This window comes from Salminus brasiliensis, chromosome 6 (assembly GCF_030463535.1).
Source record: "Salminus brasiliensis chromosome 6, fSalBra1.hap2, whole genome shotgun sequence".
In the NCBI taxonomy this organism is placed as follows: Eukaryota; Metazoa; Chordata; class Actinopteri; order Characiformes; family Bryconidae; genus Salminus; species Salminus brasiliensis.
In genome coordinates, this window is record NC_132883.1 from 17,584,782 (window position 1) to 17,606,363 (window position 21,582).

Below are 21,582 nucleotides of genomic sequence, written 5' to 3' on the forward strand. Positions count from 1 at the left end.
GGAGCTCTCTAGTAATGTGCATGTTTTTACTTTATGCAACTGAACCCCTCTTTTTTTTACACCAGAGAACCACTGCTTAACATAAGACCGTCCACATCTCAAAGGTTTGCGCCAGTTTTCGAGAACGCGGAAAGTTGTTTGGAGAGAACTGTTGGAGGAGCGGCGGCTCTGTGGAGAGCGCGCAGGAGACGCAGGCGGGGGACGAGTGGACCTAAAGCTCCGACAGCGAGGATTCAGAAGCGCTCTCCCGTCTGTTCATCTAGCGGATCTCCGCTCTTTACCCAACAAAGTGGATGAACTTCTTCTCCTCAACGGGACTAACAAGAGTTTGGCCCGGTCAGCTGCCCTCTGCTTCACTGAGACCTGGCTCAGCGAGTCCATCCCGGACAGCGCGCTACATCTGCCGGGCTTTCGTCTACAGCGAGCAGACCGTGTGACGGAGCTGTCGGGGAAAGCGAGAGGCGGAGGAATCTGCTCTCATGTTAACGAAGGTTGGTGTACAGATGTCTCAGTGCTGAATAAACACTGCAGCTCTAACCTACAGACTCACACTTTATAAACTGCAAAGCTTTTTATTCACCGCGGGAGTTTTCTTCATTCATTCTGCTCGGCGTTTACATCCCACCTCAAGCCAGCGTAGAGCGAAGAACTGGTCTGGAGCCAAAATATCCAGACTCACTTTTCATTATTCTCGGGGACTTTAACAGAGCCAAACTTAAGCACGTACTTCCAAGACATAAGCAACACGGTAATTGTCCCGCCAGGGGATATTAACACTGTACAGAAGGATCGCTCTGTCCCCCATGCAGCTTTGAGAGATTCTGAGCACTGTCTGATTCCAACCTACAAGCAGAAACCTAACTCTGCAAAGCCTGTAGTGAAGACCGTGAAAAGGTGGACCAGAGAGGCAGAGCAAGAACTGCAGGACTGTTTTGACTGCACTGGTTGGAGTGTTTTCGAAGCTGCTACTCCCAACCTGGCCGTAAAGACTGAACCTGACATTCTACATCAGCTTTTGTGAGGAGCTGTGAACGCCAACCAAGACCTTCCGCACATCCCGCAATAACGAGCCATGGTTCACAACTAAACTGAGTCCTCTCCGTCAGGCTACAGCAGGAGCCCACAGGAATGGAGACGGGAATCTGTATAAAAAGGCCAGGAACACACTGACGGAGGAGATCAGAGTGGCTAGCTGAAAAATCAGCTTTCAGCCAACGACCCTGGATCATTGAGGTCTTCAACACCTTACTAATTACAGAAGACCCCCCCCGCCCCCCTGCTGTGGCAAACAAAGGCCTGGCTGACGACCTGAACGACTTCTATTGTAGGTTTGAGAGGGACACATTTACTCCTCTTCATAACTCTGCAACAGAATCTACAACCAGCATCACACCTCCATCAACCCCCCCACCCCCGACCACTCAAGCTGCTCTGAAGGTATGTGAAGTAGACGTGAGCCGACTCTTCCAGAGACAAAAGACCAGGAAAGCACCAGGCTGCACACCTGCCTCCAATCTTCACAAACCTTTTCAACAGATCACTGTGGAGCCGTGTGAAGGTTCTTCCTGCTTCAAGCGCTCCACCATCATCCCAGTCCCCGAGAAATCCTCCATCTCTGGACTGAATGACTGCAGGCCTGTCGCTCTAACATCTGTGGTCATGAAATCCTTTGAACGCCTGGTGCTGTCCCACTTAAAGGATGTCACAGGACACCTGCTGGACCCCCTACAGTTTGCATGTCGAGCAAACAGGTCCGCGGATGATGCGGTCAACATGGGTCTGTGTTACTTCCTGCAACATCTCGACCGCCCGGGGACACATGCAAAAATTCTTCGGCTCGCCGTTCAACACCATTGTCCCGGACATTCTGTCTTCCAGACTCTCCCAGCTCACTATTTCACCTGCCACGTGTCTGTGGATCACCAGCTTCCAGGAAGCAGCAGGTGCAGTTGGGGGAAAGTCATGTCCTGCACACAGACTGTCAACATTGGGGCTCCTCGAGGATGCGTTCTCTCCCCGCTGCTCTTCTCTCCCTACACCGATGACTGCACCTCAAATGGCCCGTCTGTTGAACTCCTGAAGTTTGCAGACGAAGCTACGGTCATCTTTCCAGATCCTACTTAGTGTACAATAAAGTTTTCTCTGGCTGGTTTATAGAGAACAGGATAAATATCAATGTATAGGTGAATGTATACTTAACTGACATTACTGAAGGGATAGCAGCACTTTCACACTGTTTATATAGTGCCATTAAGACCAGTTCATCTTAAACCCTGAAACGCTCTTGAAAACATCAAATTCCTTCATTACAAGTTGAATGGAGACGTCCACGCTTCCGAGCCGCTGCCCACAGGCCCAAATAAGGACTTCCGCCTTGTTTACGTTCATTTGTTTGGTATCGGTTCATGAGTCATGTTCATTTGTTCATGTTTGATTCAGTGTGTCTCGTTTCATGTGCATGAGTTATACCTGGGATTTGGGGGGTATTTAAGAGGACTCGACACCGCCATTCCGCACCGAGAATTGTGTCGTTTGGGTCCTCGAGGTTTCACGAGCGGCTCCTCGTACTGTAGAAGTGTGTTGAGGTCAGCTTCTGCTCAGAGTTCACGTTCAGGAGCAGGTCACCCTGCCTATCAAGTCTTCAGCGAGGCTCGCTCACGGCCAGGATTTACTGGCGACCCCCGCTCACGGCAGCGCGCTGCGGTTCCAGGTTTGGTCGGCCTAGCCGTTTTTGTTCAGTAGCTGCCCCCCAGCTAAACCCCCAGTCTCAGGTTCGTTTGTGTTGTGTTCTCATCTGTGCCTGTAGCTGCTGCTTCGTTTGCCTTGTTTTGCCCGTTTGTGTTTCCTTGAGTTTTGTTAATAAACGATTTGCTGTGAATCTATCTCGGAGTGTTCGTCCCTCTGTGTCTGGCCTAGCACGACATGACAAGCTGTAAGTGGAAGTCAACGCAAATACATTTCATTAAGTTATGAGAGAATAGAGCATTTCTATTTTCCTGTTTTCCATCAAAAAGAGAAAAATAGATAGGAGAAAACATTAGATTTTTACTCTGAACTAAACTCTCATGATGAATGGACCAATAGAAACACTCCAAAATGACCTGGAATAAAGTCTCACTACATTGGCTTCTATTGAAAGGTGAGAGGGTGTTGTGTGTGACAGTGATGATACATGTACGTGTGGTTTCGGATAAATCCTAAAGGTGGTTTCAAAGCTGGTTTAATTTGAAACAAACTCTGTAAGGCAATTGTAATGAAGTAGCGCCCCCATGTGGACATACTGGCTCAAGACTCACACAGTTAGTTTTGTGATCTGGACTGCAAAGGATTGTTCACGAGTACTTTAATTTCATACCAGATCAATTCTAAATATTAATACATGCATTTTTTTAATAGCAAATATTCCAGTTAATTGTTTTATTCATGTGCAAGATGAACAACGATGACCATGTTTATTAGTTGCTTTTAAATATTTATTTGGTGCAGCATCTGTTCTCAACAATGATGGACTTTTTTTATATTATCAAATTTAAGGTGGAAGGTTCAGCACCAGAGGGCGCCCCAGCAATGTCCGGAGCAAGAGGTCTACCCAGAGCGTTAGACGCCAGGAGCCACAGATCCTCGAGAGACAATCCGGGGCACACCAGAACGCCACCAGCTGCCAGAAGCTCCAAGATCTGATTTGCCGTCCACGCAGACCAGGGCGGGGCCTGGGCAAGCAGATGAGAACTTTGCCAGACTGACAGAGCAGGAGAAGGGGGAGCACAATCGTCACCAGAATCAGTCAGAATTCCGAGACGGGGGAAAAACCAAGCTGAGACAAAGCCACCATGTACACAGAGAGACGTGACATCACTTCTGAAAGCAGCAAAAAAAAAAAAAAAAAAGTGTGATTAGTGATCTTTTTAACACAAGTGGCGGCTGATGACTGGCTGAAGAACGGTGATACTGCATTGGAGTCTCCTCATAGAACTTTCACTAGAGCTTTAATTTCTCTAATACTGACAGATGGTGGAATACAATAGACATCATCACTGGAAGGGTTTCCCTAATGTGTGAGATCATATGGTGAATGGAAATCCCTGCAAATACTCTGATCAGAACATGTTAATGAAGTGTGGACCTACTGTTGTGTTGTCTCTCAGTGGTGGTCTCAAAACCTTCCAGTAGCCTCGACCAGAATCAGCTGCAGTGTTGAGGCTCCATCACACGGATGTACAGAGACAGAAAAGTGAAAGAAATATATGTGGGGTTAGATGGACTGGATTTAACCTTCTCATCTAAACACAGTTCTCTAATACCAAAAATAAACTTACAGAAATTAATCATTTACTTACAGGAGGGAGTGGTGGAGGCCAGTCAGTCCAGCAGAGGCGATTGAGGCTCCATAATGCAGACACGCATCATATAGAGGACGAAAACAGAAAGGTGGGGTTAGATGGACTGTACTGTATGTTCTAATCTACACAAAGTTCTCTAATACTGACAATAAACAGACACAGAAATGGACTATTTACTTACGGGAAGGTGGGGTGGAGGCCAGTTAGTCCAGCAAAGCCGATGCACTGCTGGACTGACTGGCCTCAGCTAACAGATGGTGGAACAAGTGGTAATCCTAAAACCTTCCTGCAGTCTGGATCAGTGTCAGCTGCAGTCCGGGGGCTCCATCACATCGATGTACAGAGATAGAAAAGTAAAAGACAGAAATGTGGGGTTAGATGGACTGTATTAGACCTTCTTATCTACACAGAGTTCTCTAATACTGAAAATAAACAGACATAGAAATAAATTGTTTACTTACGGGAGTGTGTGGTGGAGGCCAGTCAGTCCAGCAGAGCACCACTGGACTGACTGGTTTGAGCTAATCGTTGTGGAATAAGATTCCTTTCCCAGTACTGCAGTATGGAGGCTCCATCACACCGACATACAAATAGAAAAGGGAAAGAAATGTGGAGTTAGATGTACTGTATTAGACCTTCTAACTTATAAGCAGTTCTCTAATACTGACAATAAACAGATACAGAAATGGAGCCTTTACTTACGGGAGGGTGTGGTGGAGGCCATTCATTCCTGCAGAGTCAGACTGGACCGACTGATTGAAGCTCCATAATGCAGACGCACGTCATATAAAGGAAGGAAACAGAAACTTGGGGTCAGAAGGACTGAATTTAACCATCTACAGACAAAATTATCTAATACTGACAAATAAATAGAACAAATATACATGGAAATGAATTAAATAAAATGACTCACAGTATTTTTTTGGGGGGATGCGCTGGACGCCAGTCAGTCCCGTAGAGTCAGGGCACCTGCAAAGAAACACAAAAAGAGTGGAGAGAAACAGCAAAACGTACAAATTCACGGATCCTACAATTACAAATAACACTGAATTATAGAAAATAAATAAAAAAAGAACCTTACCTTATTTAATTAAACGCACAAACACTACCTATATCACCATATATTAGAGAATTTATTAATGAATACATACACTTATACTAATTAAACATTAATATTAACCATACAAAAAAAAAAATCCTAAGAAATATAAAACACATTTATTGTATTAAAACTATATTAAAAGGGGGGAGGTCTAAGATAAAAGGGGGTTAAATGAGCTGTAAATTCATTTAAAATAATGAATAGCAGTACAATTGATTTAATAGGGAAGAAAGGGAGGGGTTAAAGGAAATAAAAGAAAACGGTCACTTAGTCCAAAGCCTCCAGGCTGTCCAGGAGCTGGTTGACGTAGCTCCCGACCAACTCCCACACGGCTGCGGCCACAGACACAGGGTCCTCGTACACATACTCCTCCAGAGCAAAGATGGCCCCCAGGAAGCGCATCAGTGCGTTCTGAAAGCAAACAGAAGAAGAGGCTGTCGTTAAAGGAGGCAAACAACCCCGTAAATCTACACCATTTTTGCTTTGAATGTCTGGAGGAGAAGCTGTGAGGTTCTCTCTTGTGTTGTGAAGGATTCTGAGGGTTACCTGGACCAGGAGCTGGTACTGCTGAGCCCCGGCACTGCTCTGCTCGGTGGTAGCAGAGAAAGAGGAAATCACGGCCATGAGATGATCCAGAAATCCCCCAGCCGTCTTCAACAGTGTGAGAAATGGTCAAGATGTGAGAAAGGCTGCTTAGTTCTGTGTAGGCTCTAATATCTAGAACACTGAAAACGTCTCTTACCGGACAGATCGGAGGTCTCCCTCCAGCCTGAAGACCAAGCATCACCACCTCATAGACGATGTCTATGAAGTTGAAGTGCTGAATCTGAGAGTAGGAGGAAACGCCAGCGTCAGAAGAACGATCCATTTTTCTAAGAGGCACAAAGGTTTTGACTCAAGCCTGGTTAATGAAACTCACCCCAATCTGCGCCAGCTCCTCTTCAATCCCTCGATGGCAAGAAGGATCCTGAGCCAACGCAAGCAGTCGGTCGTACGCCAGCAGGAAGACGACCACATTCTGCAGGAAGAATAGAGAGATGTTTAGAATCACATTCATTCATTTTCATTCATCATCACAGCGTTTCAAGTGTTTCATGGGTTTTAGATCGTGGTCATCTAGTTACCCTGTCGTTGAGAGCTGCCAGGTCGCCGAGAACTGTCTTGCCGGTCTCACAGACGTACTCTCGGCGCTCCGCGTCGCTCAGGAGGAACTACAGGAATGGAGAACGGGTTGTTAGAGAAGAAAGAACTGGAGACAAAACTGAAGACCTTAAGATGTAAAAAAAGTACTTTCATGGGTTGCCACTTACAGTGAAGGCCAGACGCAGGGCATTCAGCTTCAGGGGGAAGTTCCTGATCCCCTGAATGGTTGAGAAGGCGCTGTGGAAAAGGAGCAAATCTCCCATTTCAGAATCAACACAAACACCTCAACTGTTTACAGTGTACAGAACTTAAGCGGCCGTGACACTTACTGCAAAGCGGGCACCTCCCTCGCTGCAGCGCTGCATCCAGTCGCCTGTAAGTCCAAATATTCCACTTTAATTAATGCTGAACAGAATTGGGAACGGTACGACGACGCCTCATAACACTAGCGTGTTTAGTTTTACCTCAGGAGCTGGTCCGGACTGAGGCCAGTCAGAAGTGCTGGACTCCTGCTGAGGCTCTGGCTGGCAGGGGGTGTCCTCAGACCATGTGTTGGAAAAGGAGGTCCACCCGTCATCGCCGATGACCAGGTCCTGATACGTGTGGAGCTCCTGTAAAACAAACAACACACACTCTATGCATCACATCTCATAGCTGGGGAGAACTGTAGCGTGTTGGCTTTCTGAGGTACGTTCTACAAGAACATGCAGATCAGTTCTGACTAGAACGTGCTAAAGTTACCTGAACGTCTCCAGACGTTTTGGGGGTGGAGCGCTTGGTGAAGCGGCCGGACGCTACGCGGAGCAGGTGACCTTCGATGCGCTACAAAGACACGAGGCATTCCCATGTGAGTCAAAGGCCATGAGGAAACTAGACTTAGGAGGACGTGGCTGAGACGTCTTACCTCAGCAAAGGTGACCTGTGCTGCCGATGCGAACCAGATGGGGGCCTGTAGCAGAGAGGTTAGAGGGTTTATATGAATCACGTGAAGAAGAATTACATATAAAAAAAAAAATAATAGAGTAACAGAAACAACTGGAAGTGGAAGAGTTTTCCTACCTCCTCAGAAGGTAGAACAAGGTTGAAGAAGTCGTTGGTGAGGATCCACCACGACTGGGTCACGTCCCCCCGCATCAGGAGCACGTAGTGTCGCCGCACACAGATCTTCTGCAGAATAATAAGAATAAAAAAAACACACGCAAGTAAGACGCAAAGCTCCAGATACGAGTAACTATACCAAAGGAGTCCACACCTGCTGGTGTGGCTTGAGCCACAGTCTGTAGGAGAAGTGCTAACTCTACCACATAGGAACCACACAGACATGAGTAACCGTACCAAATGGGGGTTCTTCCCCACAGGAGGAAGTGCATACCTGGTTGTCCCGGATGTACCACCGCCGGTAGGAGAAGCGAAGGGTCCAGACGGAACCGAGCACATCCTTGGGGCAATGCTCCAGGACCAGCTGCTCCAGAAAGCGCCTGGGACACTGCAATGAGACACGGCAGAAAGACTGCAGTGAGCTGCATCCTATTAAATCATCTCTGCAGTTTAAAGTATCTAGAACATCTCAAATTCCAGTTAAACCGACTGCATCATTTCTCTTACCCGGTACGGAAGCACCGATCCGAAAGGAGGGCTAAGGGTAAGCCGCCCGTCCTCCGCAGTGATGACCTGCAATAAAAAAAAAGATGGCGTAAGGTAGACGTTAGCTGGTGCTGGAGTCATTAAATATGAACACATTAACAGGCTACTTTCAGCCTGTCCATGTAGCCAAGTGTAGCTGGAGAACTAGCTACCTCAGCCTGAGCTCCATCGCGGCGTCTGCCGTAGCTCTGGTAGGTGGAGAACACCACGCTCGGCTCAACCCGATGAAACGCTGGGTCTGAAAAAGAGAAATAGTGAAGACACCCCTCCTATCTTCAATACAGGACAGTGTGAGTCACATCCTACATCTTGTAAACGTCAACATTTAATGTGCATCTAACGGAGGTGTAAACAGGCTAGTAGGCTAGCTAACTTAGCTAGCGAGCTTCAGACAGACCTCTGTTTCGCTGCTTAGCTTCTCCAACACACAAACACACAAACACACAGCTAGTGAGCACATTTCTACACGAGTCTGTCTTTCGGCTTTAACGCTTTAAAGAGCTCTAGCTACCTTCTGCTGCGGTCTGGACAGCGGCATCGACGGTCCTCGGCGTCCGCTGTCGATCTCGGGACCTGCGGGCAGAGAGGACATAGTAAACTCCGGCAGTGGCAGCTGCGACCCCAGCTGCGAGCAGGAGGGGGCGCAAACGGAGCTCCACCGCCGGGGGGCGAAGAGCGAAGACGCCGCGCATCGTGGAAACAGCTGAAGGAGGTGGAGGGGTCCTCGTCGAAGTGGTTGAGGTGGTTCTAGTGGAGGAAGGAGGAGTGGGGCTCGTCCAAAATGGAGCTGTTGTTGCTACAGAAGAAGCAGAAGTTGGTCTCGACCAAAAAGCTGAAAAGTTCTCAGAGGAGCAGAAAGAGCAGCTGAGCGCTGTGGGGGTCGGTAAACGACTGAGGCTCAACGTTCGTTCTACCGTTCTAGATTGTGACCTGGGTTCTACCTACGTTCTCTTACATTTTAAAGGGAAACATGTTCAGTGTCTCCATGGCGACAGAGAGCGATAAATTACACGGTTATCTAGAAACGAGTTCAGGGACTAGTGAGGTTCTCCATTTACACTGAGGACCGAGTTCCCCACCCTCAGGCTCTGCACACAGTAGCGCCAAGAACCACGTTTGTCCCCAATAAGTAGCTATAAGTACCTATATCTGTTCTAGACATTGTTCTAAACTCTGGACACACAAAATCCACCTAGATATAAAGTTACCATTTTATCATGATCTCCAAAAGCTTTACAATCAGCCATAACATTAAAACCACTGAAATCAATAACGTCGATCATCTGCTTTTACAATGGCGCCTTTCAGAAGGTTGAAGAATGGACTAAAGTATTGGGACACCTGCTCGTTCGTCGTTAATTTCTGACATCTAGGGTATTAAAATAGGTTTTCCTGCTTCTGATGGAGTAACTGTCTCTTTCTACTAGATTTAAGAAAATTGCTTTGAGGATTTGATTGCATTCAGCGACAAGAGTCACTGTTAGTGAGGGCAGGATGTTGGAGAATCACCAGCCCACAGTGTTGTACTCGTCTTCAGATCCTGCTGTTCTGATAGTAAAGTTTTTCTTTGACTTTTTTATTCTTTTATTCAAATTTATGCAAATGATGGTGTTTTTTATGTTTAAAAATCACAATATATCACCTTGCTCACAGTATCACATTATATCACAGTATATATAATAATATATAACCTGCTGGTTTTCCTTTTATGGTAATAAGCTCTGCTCTGGTACATATACACATATCTGAGGTCGGCCACCATCAATCTTGCAGCAGCAGTCTTGAAGTCCTGAGCCGTCGAAGTGGATGGCATCGTCGTGTGTGTGTGTGTGTGTGTGTGTGTGTGTGTGTGTGTGTGTGTGTGTGTGTGGTCGGATGAAGGTGGGGAAAATGATGAGGTTGCACGCTACATGGTGGCTATCAGAGGACTTGAATGAACCCCTTAAATTGACAAATTGACAAAACCTCTTAGATTTCTATGCCTTCATAATCATATTTCGCCATATATTCAGCAGTAGATTTACTGTAGGACACCATTCCATATCGAATGATTGATCTTTCATGTACTGGCTTTTGTGCACCGTCTTACACTTAATATTGTTGACCCAGCTTTAATACATCTGTTTAAAATACAAGTGAGATCCCATGTCCAATATATGAGACAACCGGTTCTCGGGGACTTGAAAAGGATCCATGTGCAAGTTTAAGCAGTTTATTAAAACATAGAAATCCAAAGGCCAAAGTGATGGACAGAAAAAGGTTCCAACACCAAAAAGACAGAAAACCAAGACAAAAGTATCAAAAAGGGCAAAAGGATCAACAGTTTAGGCAAAAGAGAAACCCAGTAATGCTTGATGAACCAGACACTAGGATACTGCCACTACTGTGGACAGTGCCAGTGCAAATGAGAGCTTTAAGAAGCAGGGATGATTAGAGTGGAGATGAGGATCAGGTGGCAGTAATTGTGGTTGTCATGTTGACAGAGTCAGAACTCGGGCGAGAACGACCTCTGGTGGCCAGAAGAGGGATCCCGTTTCCAATGTTTTTAAGCTATGTCAAATCTATTGCAAGTGGGATGTCTAAAAAAAGAGTCTATGTATTTTAGAAAATATAGCATAAAGATTTGTTCATGCAACCAATCTCTCCCTGAAGCCATATATGTATTAAAAGTTGTAAAATAACCCCTTATTTTCTTGACTGGAATATATTGCAAACAGGATTGTCTGATGTCTGCATAGATGCAAGATAGGACAAGATTAAGAGCAGGCCTATCTAAGTCTGGGTCTCCTTAACACAGGGCGTGAGTTTGGAAAAAATGGAGTCAGTGTCATGATCCGCTGGGACTGACACTAAAGAGGGTGAACACTCGCAGGGGATGGACCAAAGCGAGAGAGTTAATCTTAGGAAACAAACAGGGCAGAACACAAAATCAAAAGAGCACACCTGGGGCTGACTCGAGACGAGGGCTAGACTGGTGAGCGGGAGGGGAGCAAACAAAAACACAAAACCATGCTAGTCAGGTGCTTCAGAACTTACGAGACTCCAGAGCTGAGGGAACCGCTACCGAACCTGAACGACAGAGCTGAACGAGTGCGAGGGCTTACTCTCCTGAACACCGGGGATCCTTAGAGACTGTCTTTATACCAAAAACCGAGATGTAGCTTCCTACCTGAAGCCTGACCTCCTATGGTCCGATGAGGCCGTCGATCCCCTCCAAGGACATGAGGACCCCTATGGGCAGGGGAAAGAGGCTTTCTGGGTCATCCGCGAGGCCTGGGAGCCGGCTTGTTCGGCTCCTCCGAACCCCTTTCAGTCAAGCAGGTATTGTAGCTTGCCCCCGTGCTTGAGCTGAAAAAAATGGCTGAGCTGGAAAAACATAATGTTCTGTCTTGTCTTAAATTTATATGCAACTTTCATCTTGTAGGAGGAAAGTCTTTTAACAAAAATCTGGGAAGGTTCCACTGGCTAATGGATCTCTGGAATATACAGCATTCCAAACCCCACTGGGACTCTTCCAGTTCACTGTTATGCCTTTGAAACCCAGTACCTTGGATATCAGGTAGGAAAGGGCTTGATCCAACCACAAGGTGTAAGCTATTAGAAATAGTTCCCGTCCTCACACCAAGAAACAGGTACGGTCTTTTCTTGGCTTGCTTGGGTGGTACTGTCGACTTATTCCCTAGTTTGCCACTAATGCTGCCCCACTAATGGGACTGGCCCTTAAGTTTAAAAAGAATCCAATTTGGTGGACAGACAACTGCAAAGGTCCTTCACCGCTCTTAAAGACACATTATGTTCCAATGTTCTGATCAGCCAAGTTAGGGAAGGACAAGAACAAACTGTGTTGTACTTTAGTCAGAAACTATTGCAGAGAGAGACAAGGTATTTCACAGTGGGAAAGGAACATCTTGCAATTTAAATGGGTCTTGGAGAATCATCTTTATTATCGGCTGGGAAGAGAATTCACTTTAGAGACAGACCACAAAGCTCTGACCTGCATACATTCAATAAAAGACCACAATTCACGCATCACTAGGTGGTAGTTGGTGTTGCAGCCTTTTATGTTTCAAATTCGCCACAAAATTGAACGCCAACACATTATGGCAAAATACCTATCCCGATTGCCCACATTGTGCAATCAAAGTGAGGTGGAGGGTGATGTGACAAACAAATTAGTGCTGTTCTTTCCCTGCTGTAGTTGTCCAGTTCATACACACTTACCCCTATAAGTTTACATTTAGCTAGCCTGGATCACATATCAAATTTAACAGTTTAAGTATACTACTGGGCTATACATTATTTATATATATATATATATATATATATATATATATATATATATATATATATATATATATATACAACTAGCAGCAGGTACAATCAAGGATTACACTTACATACTCTCCTTTGCTCCAATTTGTTTTCTTTCTTGTCCAGCAAAGGGCCAAAACTCACTTTAGGCTGCCCTTAAATAGTGTTTGAGGCATGCTCAGTAGGCCATTCAGCACTGCTGGAATTTACCATGTCTTGGTTAAATAAAAACACAACTGTGAGCAGGCAGCATGTACCGCCAGCTGCCAGCAGGGGGCCCAGCCAGCAAAGTAGGAAAGCTGGTGGGGTTGGAGCAAAGAACTCCAAGCCCCAGAATTCCCAGCGATAATCAACGCTAACCAGACCCACCTGTGTGGCACGGTATAAATACACCTAGCCAAACACACTTCCCCGTCGCACCTTTGTAGAGGGGCGAACGGTAACAGTGGGTTTATGTTGAGAAGAGAAAAGAGAAAAGTGAAGTTCAAGCTGTGAACAGAAAAGAGAAAAGTGAACAGCTGTGAAGAGAAAAATGAAAAAGAGAAAAAAAAAGAAAAGAAGTTCAAGCTGTGAACAGAAAAGAGAAAAGTGAACAGCTGTGAAGAGAAAAGCGAAAAAAGAGAAAAGAATTTGAGTTGTCTTTAGTTTGGTTTTCCTTTGTTTGTTTTCCCGCCTTTTTGTGTTGCTTACGATCAGTGCTTATACTGCCACCCCTCACAGCTGTGGTGGCCCAGTGGAAATACACTGGGCTCCCATTACCAAGGTTGGGAGTTCAAGCCCAACAGTCACCAAGCACACACCACAAAAGGAGTTGTCTCATTTGACAATAATAAAACAAACTTTAACTGCACTTGAGTCCAAACCCCACACCACACCGTAACAACAACAGTCTCTTACTGTGCATTTGGTGGTTAAATCTTGTCTCAGAAAGTCCATCTTGTTTTCCAGCAAGCAGACATTTGACAGCAGAATGGATGGAAGCACAGGTTTGTGCAGGTTGGCCTTTAGCTTTCTGATACCCGCTGCATTTGTGTCATGTAACACACCACTTATGCCATTTCCTGCAGCCATGATAGGTACGACCGCTGCTGTGTAGGCCTCTGGGTCTTCCTAGTGTAAAATAGACAGTTCTCTGAGTTTTGGTTTCTAAAGCCTTACCGGTTTACCACTGGATAACTTGCCAGTTGAGTCATTTCTATTTTGCTATCTTACACAAGTCACGCCTATTTTCTTAATGCACGTTATGCCCAAAACACACCAATGATTAAACAAGAGACTTAGTATGTACCTTTTTGTTGCGTTTTGACCCACGCAAGACGTGTTGTTCTTGTTGATATGATATTAAAGACACACTGATACACCCTAAATTGAGCAGCGTGGTGCGCGGTTGACGGCTCGCCTAAAAAAATCGCTAAAATAGGGCCCAAAATCTATCATACATTCCAGTCATTGGTGGTCATTTCCCTTTTTCCTGTTGTAATTCTGTAATCTCTGTTTAGTGCATACAGTGCTCTGAGATCTTGTCTTGCGCTTCTTCCAAGCATATTGAAGCAAAGCAGACAGCCCTTCTCACTGGCCCTGTTTGATTAGTGGAGTCTAACAAGAGTGCCTGAGGAAGAACAGTTGGGTTTATTTATTTCTCACGCCCTGTCTTAATAGAGGGTATGCATGTGGCGTCACAGGTGGTAGGAGTCACTGCGGCCATGTCTACTGAGTGAACACCAAAACACCAACTGAGTGGCAAAAAGACATATTGAGTGGGAGTGATACTATTCAGAGTGAATGCTGCTGACTCAAAAACGAGAAACAGACAAACAGATTCAGCAGGAATTCTGAGCATTCCTTTTAAATACTTCAGTTAGACAGGAAGGGTTGGTTACATTGATGGGGAGATCAATACTCCTTACAAGATCTCTCCTGTACTGAGATGACAGATGGCAACTTGGATTGTCCTGTTTAACTGCATTATCAAGTGTAGAGGAATTTGTCCTCTGTGGAACATCATATGCTTCCTTGACAACAATGCAAGTCACTCTCATTATCTGATTCAGAGCTTTCCTCAGTCTCTGACAGAACTGGATCCGGTCTAGGTCTTAGCCTTTGAACTGGCTTAGATATGACAGGCTGATCATCCACCTCATCTGTTAAAATTCCACAGGAAAGTAAAAGATCTCTATGTATAGTGTGTATAGGACCATCAGCCCTCGGGTTGGACTCTGCAACTCTGCTGGCCTTCTGGTCTTTGGTAGGAATGGCCACAGTATATTTTGTAAAGTAGTCAGTAAGAACTAATATGTCTCTAGTGTTATGGCCAAAATCTAAAGACAAAAAGTCCATACAGACCAGCTCCATTGGCCTAGTAGTTTGAATGTTAACAGACGGCACAGCTTTTTCTGGCTGACATTTCTGTCTGACACACTGCCCACAGGATTTAATTATTTTCTTTTCGACATCAGAATACATTTTTGGTCAGTAAAACCTTGATCTGACGAAGTTAAGAGTGCGTTCAATTCCCAAATGCCCCATGTCATCGTGAAGACTTTTAGGAACTGCTGGCTTTAATTGTTCAGGTAGCACAAGTTTGGAAAAACACTGTCACACTGGTGGTTTCAATACAATATTCCACCTATTACTTTAAGACAGTGCCATGCTCTTACCATTAACTTGAGAAAAGGACATGTAAGGCTAGGACAATGGGAAGGTTGTTCATCTGTCTTAATCGTATGAAGACAGATGAACATGAAGGGAATGACTTTATGATCTCATCCTGACTATGGTTGCACCACCACTAGCATATTCAAGGTCATCAGGTACAGCGTGTTGGTGAAGTGCAAGAGATAGATGATAGGTGTCACATCATTAGTAACGCTAAGGTGGTGCTACTAATGGATATGGGGCCGTCTTGAAAGACCATCCGTGTCCGAATTGTGTTTTCCAGCTTTGTATTTAATATCAAAGTTGAATGTTGACAAGGCAGCCAGCCAATAATAGCTTGCAGCATCCAACTTTGCAGAGGTAAGTATGTAGGTAAGAGGATTATTATCTGTTACCACAGTGAAATTGTTATCATAGGTTATCATGGAATTTCTCAATGATTCTCCATTTCTGAGCCAAGAACTCCAATTTATGAGCTGGATATCACAATTCCTCCACAAAGTCCTCTACTAGCATTTGCAACAACACGTGTGAGACTGCTTTGCTCTTGATATAAAGCTGCTCCCGGTCCTGTTGTGCTAGCATCAGTATGAAGTATGTACGGCAACTTAGGATCTGCAAATGCTACAACTGGAGCTGATGTCAGCTTTTCAGTAATGGACTCAAATGCATTTGGGCAGGCTGGTGTCCAACGGGACCCAAAATAATTATTTGGGGTTGAGATTGTTGTTTATTGTGCTTTTCCGCAGCGGTGGATTTCCAGTTGTAAGATCATTTAGCAGCTTAACAATCTTAGAATAAACGATCTTGAACAAACCGACGGTAGTAGCCTGAAAATCCCAAGAAGGATTTTTAATTCTTTAAGGGTTTTAGGCACTGGCCAAGTTGTTAAGGCACTAACCTTGTCAGGGTAAGTGTGGACTGGAATCTTTTCCAACGAAAGGTCTGGAAATGTTTTTTAGGAGACAATTTAAGACCAAGTACATGTAAGAGTCTGGCTTCATGTTCCTCCAAACTTCCAGAAAATACTATTAAATTGTCAAGAAATACTTGAAATAGGTTGAAATAGGTTGAAATGAAATAGGTTAATGTCTCCCATGCACTTCTCCATTACCCTCTGAATGAAGCTTGGAGTATTCGTAATGTCCTGAGGCATAAATTTGAATTCCCAGAAGCCATTTGGACATGTAAAAGCTTTTCGGTTTGTCAGATTTCTTTATTTTTATCTAATAATAACCAGATTGTAGGAACATCACTGCAAAACCACTGAGAACCACAAAGCGCAGAAAAGGTTTCTTCCAAATTGGGTAATGCATAAGCATTGGTTTGATGTACATTAAATGGGTAGAAGATTTTTTATATTGTGGAAATTTTCTGTCTACAGCCCCATAATGTTAGCTTGTCCTGTGCTCCAGGTCAAAACACAAGCTATTCACATTTTTAAAAAATACTGAAAACATATTGTTTAATAAATAGTGCAAAAGCTCTGATAACGGACCTTCATTGAGAAAAATGTGACAAAATCAGTAAATGCAAATCAAATACTGAGACACTGGCAGTCAGTGTGCTTTCTATATGTTTAAAGCAGTGAAAGGATACAGCTATACTCAAAAACAGACAATACATACAGACAATTATGAGACAAAACAAGATTTGCCTTTATTGATACCCAGAGATGGAAGTTATTTTAAAGGACAGTACTAATGTGACTATGTAATGCTGAGATGATGTGCTACAAAACTATACATGAGAATGAAAAATACAGTTACTACGCATAACAGAGACATAATAGATGTAAATTCGACTGCACTCACAGATATACACATAAAACACAAACCCACAAGCACAAACCTAAGGTAACCCTTGCTGTGTATGTTTACAGTCACACAGTAGAGACATTTACTCCAACAAAAGCAGTAGCAACAAAAACAAAATAAAAATATATAGTCTTGACCTTGACTTTGGAGAACACAGGTGTTCCAATATTCTTGTATATATAGTGTACCCAGGATAGGATAATAAAAAATAAAGTCTTGACCTTGACTTTGGAGGACACAATATTTTTGTATTTGTAGTGTACCCAGGGTCGCTTCTGAGCTTTCAAACACCTTTGGAGTCTGTAGTTGCCATTGTTCAACATAAGGGCAAGAGCTGTGCCAATAAAAGCCAAAAAAGCTATTATGAGACTTAATAACATATAATAACATATAGAGCTTGACTGAGAGAGTATTGTAATATATTTTGGTACTGCTGATATAGGGATATGTAATATGGGGTTGCAAGTAATGATTGGTCAACATCACATCTCCAGAGCAAGACACGGCACTAATTAATGGCACAATTAATGCCCACTCTGACATAATTAACATCATGGTAAACATCAAACATTGTGTAGTGTGATAATGGCATAATTCATTGTGCTGCTGGCTTCAGCAGTTTCATCATCAATGAAGGTAAGTGCAGCCAAATATGCCCAAGCCATGATACCCAACTGGCATGGCAAACACGTGCATTGAATTTTGCATATGAACATTTGTTGATAAAAACCCTGTGTGATCAAGGCTTGAGAGAGATTTCTGGATCTTGCTATGGCAACATCACTCACTTCAACAATCAAGAGTAAGTCAGACAAAATGTTTAACTAAGACAGGCTCCTCCAAAATATAACCATGTTTATCTGCATCTGATGTGCTAATTAACACTGAATGCAAGTGCCTAAAGTTGCATAACACAGATAACATAGAAGGGGTACTGCAGTGTAATTCTCAGACCTACAAAATGACAAATGTAAGTGTCTTTTGGGTATCTGGATATTTTCTACATAAGCAACACATGTTTAGGCACATAATGCATTAAAGTTTATTTTAAATTGATGACTAATCAACCTTCTCAGCGGTGTCTTATGTCTTAATTAATATTAGCCACTGATAACATAATTACACGCTTTTAACTTTTAACATGAGTACTGCTTCAGGAACAGAAATAGCTCATGTTAGTCTTACTTGACCTATGGTTAAGACCCTGGGCTTAGGACACATCATGCTCTACAGGAATGAAATGTCAAGCATGTGCAATCAGATTTGTATTGCACTCCATATTTTCCAGAATAGTGTTCACTCTCTCTGGCAGAGCACGAAGCTGAGCTGGTGCTAATGTGATTTAGATCAATGACAAATACAACAGACAGCTCCTTTACAGATGATGCCCCTTATACCAAAATAGCCCTGGACATTCTAGCTTGCTTATCTCCTATCATTTTCTCAAAAGGATTTTGTGCAAGTATAATTTTAATGTCAAACATTTCCATTGATCAAAGGCTATTAATTGTTAACCTAGAGTTATGTATGTAAACTTGAAACATATTATTATCATTAATTATCATTATTATTATGTCATTATTAATATGTTATTTATCCTTAATAATATGATCCAACCAACATTGCTGCCTTGCTTACTTATGCTCATTTGTTCAATTAGCTTCTTTGGCTATGAAGTGTACCTTTTTAATTACATTAAATGTTGGTGCTGAGGGTCTCCAGTAATACTCACTGAACCATGTAAAGGCCTGAGCATGTCCTAAGCACGGTGTCTGTGATGGGGAGTGGACAGGAAAGGTGGCGCTTATTATGACTTTGTGGCACCTGTTGAGTACTACAACATTGTTATGTGTTACCACTAATCCAAATGTCATCTGATGCAACGTGGTGCACAGTGGGAATTGTGGCATGATTCCACTGCAGCTTCCAAGCACATCTCAGCCATTACTTAGATCCCCTGCACAGTTGGTTCTTCCACACACTTCTCTGGGGAGGGAGCTAGGAAAGTAATCTTCTGTTTTAAAGGTAACAGTAGGGGAAACGTTGATTCTAAATACCACTGAAAGTCTAATCTCTTGTAGATTAGTCTCAGTAAGTGTTATTCTTTTTATTGATAACTGTACAATATGAAGCCAGCAATATAATTTTGTCTCAACTCAAATCTGGAGCTCTAATGGAATGTAAGATTACTGTGATGTGATGCTTTGGTACACCTGGCTTACAAATAAGGATGCCTGTTTGCATGCTTTGATTTGACCTTCTTGTGTATTTTCTGCTTGTCTTCTATACTTAATACATTTCCAATTTGAATCATTTGGTTAACATTGTTATTAGTGAACAAATCATTGGTTTGTTAAGTCGTGACTCGTTTTACTGTTTGTTCTGCGTACTTAGGAAATGAATGCAGCTTTGATTCATGACAAATTGTTCATCAAAACATTTTGGGAGCAAAAAATTTTAAATCACACACAACTGACAGACAACGAGGAACAAAGGATGAAGAATAGTGCTCTGTCAAAGTAAGGCAGAAATTTGCTTTTTTGTTATGGCATTTACGTTTCTCTATTTTTAGCATTAAGACCCACAATCTCAAAGGGCTATAATGTTGTCACTTGTCAAATTTTAAATATAATGAATCATAGATTTATATTAAAAAGTTTATTACCTCTTAACTATCACCATAGTTTAACAATACAAGTACTGACAAGGTTGACATGAATGCTTGTATGCTGTTCTGCATATGATTTTGCACCAGCCTGCCCCTCACTGAGACCAAATGCTTAGCAAAATGTATTTTTAGTAAGTCATTAAAAAAAAAAAAGATTAAAGACGAAATGAGCAATAAAACAAAAAAAAAACAAAAAACTTTAAATCCTAAATTTTGCTGAAGCAATTTAACATCTTATTAATTACATTATTTTGCCTGAAATACTTATACAGCTGTGTTTTTGTGTTTATGTAGGCTACGTGATGAATGGCTCATAAGACTTGAAAGTCGAACAAAACATCTCAAGAACTTCAGTAATGGATATTCCACAAAATCAACACTCGTCAATAAAATTGATGAAGAATGACTTAATTATACATTTCTGAGCTTAAATGTAGTATAATAAAGCAAATCAATAAGAATAGAGTTTTATCCCCTTCTCTCTGTTTCATAGAACTTTGTGTTCGGAACTAGTCTAAAGATGTGTAGTCCCACACCCCTTGTCATTATATTCCTTTACAACAAACAGATGGCGTGAAGGGCATACACAAGTGTATTTGTATGATTGCCAAAAACATGTCAGACAGGCATAGCACAATGTGTTTACACCCCGTCAACACTGTTAATCAGTATTTCTAGATAACACACTTTGAAATATCACTTGATACAAATGCAACATTCTTGTTCACTGATGTGAAAACAGAATAGTAAATAGTACTGCAGATATCTTGCAACAAAATGAAATCAATACCACAAACAAAGCAACATCATATGACAAATTATACAGCACACACTTACAAATTACAATGCTAACACACAAACAGTAGACCGTTAGATGATAGTTCTCTGAGGGCATTTTTTATACTGCTTAAAAGTGAGGTTCATGCCCTTTAGGAATTCTGACCACAGTCTCCTCCATCTCATCATTACATACAAGCAGAAACTTAAAACCAAAAAGCCTGTTGTCACAAAAATAAAGGGACAGACCAGTGGAAATACTGACCCCCCCAATATTTCAGTAAAAATATTGACCAAAGATGAAACAGACTAACTAGATACACACAAAGATACAGTGACATCATACATCAGTTTCTGTGAGGACAGCTGCATTTTAACCACAGCATTGGTGCAATATCAAATCAAATTCCTTTGTGTTGCATGTTTTATAACTGATGTTGCAAAGCAGATAAACAGAATTTCAGGAATAAGACAAAAGAGCAAAAAAAGCATAAAACGTACAACCCCAAGTAAAGTGGCAAAGAAAAACTCCTTCAACCGTGGAAGAATAAACCTTGAGTGGAACCAAGAATCACAAGAGGGACTCATCCTCCTTTGGTCAGAACCATTTCTAAATTACTAATCAATGGTATAAAAACACCTTAACACCACAAAAGACTGTTGAGGTGCTTGGGTGCATCAATATAATTTGAGAAATTCTTAGCAGTAATAATGGTAATACTATTAATGATGATGGGTTATAGCAATAATACAAAAATAAAACAATAATATCAAGACCAGCAATTAAAAGATTAATAACAATAGTTAGAGTCCATGTAAAAGTCAATGTAATTGTTAATGGGGAGTAAAGGTGGGCAGTCTTTAACTTAGAAAAGAGTAAAGAGATAGGATTTATAAGAATGTCAACACTTATCAGAGTGTGGCTAGTGACTCCAGCAGATCTGATTATAACAGCCTAACTAAAAGGAGAGAGCCAGAAGAGAGGCCAGAAGCAAGAACACAAGAGCACATCTGCTCCATTGCAGTGGTGGGACGACAGCACCAACATCTCAGTTTACCACAATTCTGTTAACCCCCTGCAACCTTTATCTAAGAGGAACATTAATTACCAAAGGCTAAACTAAA

At 42.7% G+C, this 21,582-nt stretch overlaps 1 protein-coding gene across 1 annotated transcript; it reads left to right on the top strand.

Annotated features, from left to right (window-relative positions):
* Nucleotides 1-19,409: 19,409 nt before the first annotated feature.
* LOC140556855 (protein FAM240B) lies at nt 19,410-20,086 on the top strand. Its single transcript, XM_072680953.1, has 2 exons — nt 19,410-19,531; nt 19,975-20,086. Exons 1-2 carry the CDS (start codon nt 19,410-19,412, stop codon nt 20,084-20,086), a joined length of 234 nt encoding a protein of 77 aa, XP_072537054.1.
* Nucleotides 20,087-21,582: the final 1,496 nt, after the last annotated feature.

Bases quoted from the DNA above. Each gene is read 5' to 3' on its own strand.
- LOC140556855 (XM_072680953.1), top strand. From the start codon at position 19,410: ATGAATGCAGCTTTGATTCATGACAAATTGTTCATCAAAACATTTTGG. The intron at 19,532-19,974 runs GTAAGGCAGAAA...GTGTTTATGTAG, and splicing joins AAGAATAGTGCTCTGTCAAA to GCTACGTGATGAATGGCTCA.